This window comes from Rhagoletis zephyria, unplaced genomic scaffold (assembly GCF_001687245.7).
Source record: "Rhagoletis zephyria isolate East Lansing unplaced genomic scaffold, Rhagoletis_zephyria_1.1 Rzeph_scaffold_40492, whole genome shotgun sequence".
Lineage (NCBI taxonomy): Eukaryota > Metazoa > Arthropoda > Insecta > Diptera > Tephritidae > Rhagoletis > Rhagoletis zephyria.
The window spans coordinates 1-2,802 of record NW_016197547.1 but is presented as its reverse complement, the minus strand read 5'-3'; the positions used below and the strand labels follow the sequence as shown (position 1 = coordinate 2,802).

General features: G+C 39.6%; 1 protein-coding gene across 1 annotated transcript; it reads right to left on the bottom strand.

Moving 5' to 3' along the window:
* Positions 1 to 1,706: 1,706 nt before the first annotated feature.
* Positions 1,707 to 2,787, bottom strand: LOC108354915 (platelet glycoprotein V-like; the record flags this gene model as incomplete). Its single annotated transcript, XM_017606092.1, has 3 exons — positions 1,707 to 1,810; positions 1,876 to 2,070; positions 2,179 to 2,787. Coding segments are annotated over 3 exons (858 nt in total), but the record flags the coding sequence as incomplete, so codon positions are not given.
* Positions 2,788 to 2,802: the final 15 nt, after the last annotated feature.

The window sequence follows — 2,802 nt, the reverse complement described above, 5'->3', positions numbered from 1 at the left end:
GCAACATCTGCAGAAAAAAAGTACAAATAATCAACAAGTTCCATCTTCGAAATTGCAAAATTTATAGCAAAATTCAATGGGCTACAAAGCTGCGTAGGGTAATTAAGGAGTAAATTTAGAGTTAACGAAAAGAACTTCTTAACGTTATTTTTTTCAACTCTATATCTCACCTAATTATTAGTTATATACTTATTGTGCATGTGTACTTTCAAATAAATACAAATATAAGCTTATTTCTAAAGGAAAAAGTTTATATATGAGAAAAAAATATATAGCAAAAACTAAACAAATTTTTTAAATTAAAATTTTATCCGATAAAGCCATATTGGATCCGCCATTTTCAATTTAAAAAAATCTGACCTCAGATTTTAAATCATCGAATTCAAACACCCCCTTTATATATAACTTTTTTGGTGAAAAAGAAAAGATTATAAAATTTGGTAGCCATATTGAATCCTGCATTTTGAATTTAAAAAATCTGCTATCAGATTCAAAATCAGCACCCTCGAATACTCCCCTTTGATATAAGTTTTTGCTGAAGAGGAAAAAATTATAAAATTTGGTCGCCATTTTGGATGCGCTTCGGCTTTAACTTCGGAAAATCGTACATCAGCAATTCGTAATCAGCGACCTTGAAAACCCCGCTTATGTATAAGTTTTTGATAAAAGGGAAATAAGTATAAAATTTGGTCGCAATATTGGATCTGCCATTTTGAATTTCGAAAATCTGACATTATATTCGAAATCAGTGACCTCGAAACCCCCAAACGCTAAGTTTCCAATCAATTTGGTTACTTCTCGCCTCTTGGCCAGCAAACAGTAGTCGCCAGACCATAGTGTGATGTGAGAAATAAAAAACCGATTTAAAGACAAATTCGAGTCAATACACTCCTGAATTTCTGAGCTCATTGAAATTTGTTTTATGTATCCGTTTTGAATCACAGCGAACTGGGTTAAAGAGCTTTATGTGTCGGTATAAACAAGGTAATATTTAGAAAAACCTTATCTCACATTTTTGTTTTTTTTTGCGTTTGTTATTAAGTAAGTATTTATTTACGGCTTGTTAGCTATCTGTTAGCTTTTGGATAAAGGTCAGTATGCAGCTCCCAAGAAAATGGGCAAGAAAAAAATTGCCATTATTTCGTGTATGTGACCAAGGACTTGGTAGTCTTTCGCAANTCGTTTTTTATTAAGTAGGTATTTATTTAGGGCTTGTTAGCTACCTGTTAGCTTTCGGATAAAGGTCAGTATGCAGCTCCCAAGAAAATGGGCAAGAAAATAATTGCCATTATTTCGTGTATGTGACCAAGGACTTGGTAGTCTTTCGCAACAATACCTAGCATCCCTCCGCTCAATACACACATACATATTTAGTTATTTGAATTATGCTGAAGTCGTGTCATTATTAACGCTTGGTTGAGCTTTATCCACTTTTTGTGTTTAAAGTACAAAAATGGCATCTACAGTTTAAGGTTTTTTTAAATTTATTTGTAATATTTTATTACGGATTACAAACTAAACTGCTCGAATCAATAAATCGAACGCTAACCTAAAAACGCGTAAAACTCCAAACACCCTATGCATTTGCCTCCGCCTCTTTCGCAGTCAATTTCATCAGCTCATCAGCCTTCTGCAAAATCAATTCAATAATCACACAATGTGGAAAATATGTACTCGTATATGCACTCAACNAAACTAAACTGCTCGAATCAATAAATCGAACGCTAACCTAAAAACGCGTAAAACTCCAATCACCCTATGCATTTGCCTCCGCCTCTTTCGCAGTCAATTTCATCAGCTCATCAGCCTTCTGCAAAATCAATTCAATAATCACACAATGTGGAAAATATGTACTCGTATATGCACTCAACATACCATTTCGCGCAATTTTTTCAGGCGTCTGCCTTGCTCCCGTCTATCGATCAACTGACGCGCTATACGCAGTCCGGTAAACGCCAAACCAATAGAAATCAACATCCATATGATAATCGAGCGCGAGTCAAAGCGGTCCATGCGCACACGCGGCCACATCAGCGGTGGGGGCGTTGGCATCGCAGGCTCGACGAACGTCTGCTATGAAGCACAGCACAAATTAAATACATATCAGCACACACAAACAGAAACCAAGCAATGCACCATGCTCAATAGCCATACAATTAGCATTTTTATTGCACTTACCTTATAGTCCACATCGCCGCTCACACCATGACGTCGCTCCCACAAATGCCCCGCATCAAGCACCACAATACTGCGCTTACGCTCGGCATCATAGCAATCAATGCCACTCACGTTTAGCAACGCCGCACTCCATGTCGACGCGAGTGTATAGTTGCGTCCAAAGTGAAAGTGGGCGGGCGCGCGCACCAATTCAACGATGAGCCACTGGCAATGCCACCAGTTGCCGGCCAACTCAACACGCCCGCTGCAGACGTGCAACGCATCCATGGCATCGGTATCAAGTCGCGTTAAGTGATTCTCACTTAAATCCAATGTGAGTGTGGAACTCGGCAATAGCGGCGAGAGATGAGCGATGAATGCGCCGGACGACAATTGATTCTGTGACATGTCCAACGAACGCAGATATGGTAGCGGGTCGAAGAGTTGGCCGGGTATGTCCGGCAGTGCATTACGTGATAAATTTATGCGCTGCAGTTGGGAGGATGCATCGAAGAGGCCAACGGGTAGTTGGGTCAAATTGTTGGCGGACAGGTCGATCGCTTCCAGATTGATGAGCTTGTCGAAGCTGGAGATGGCCAGCAGACGAAGTGCATTACCGCTGAGATTGAGGTACTAAGAAAAGGC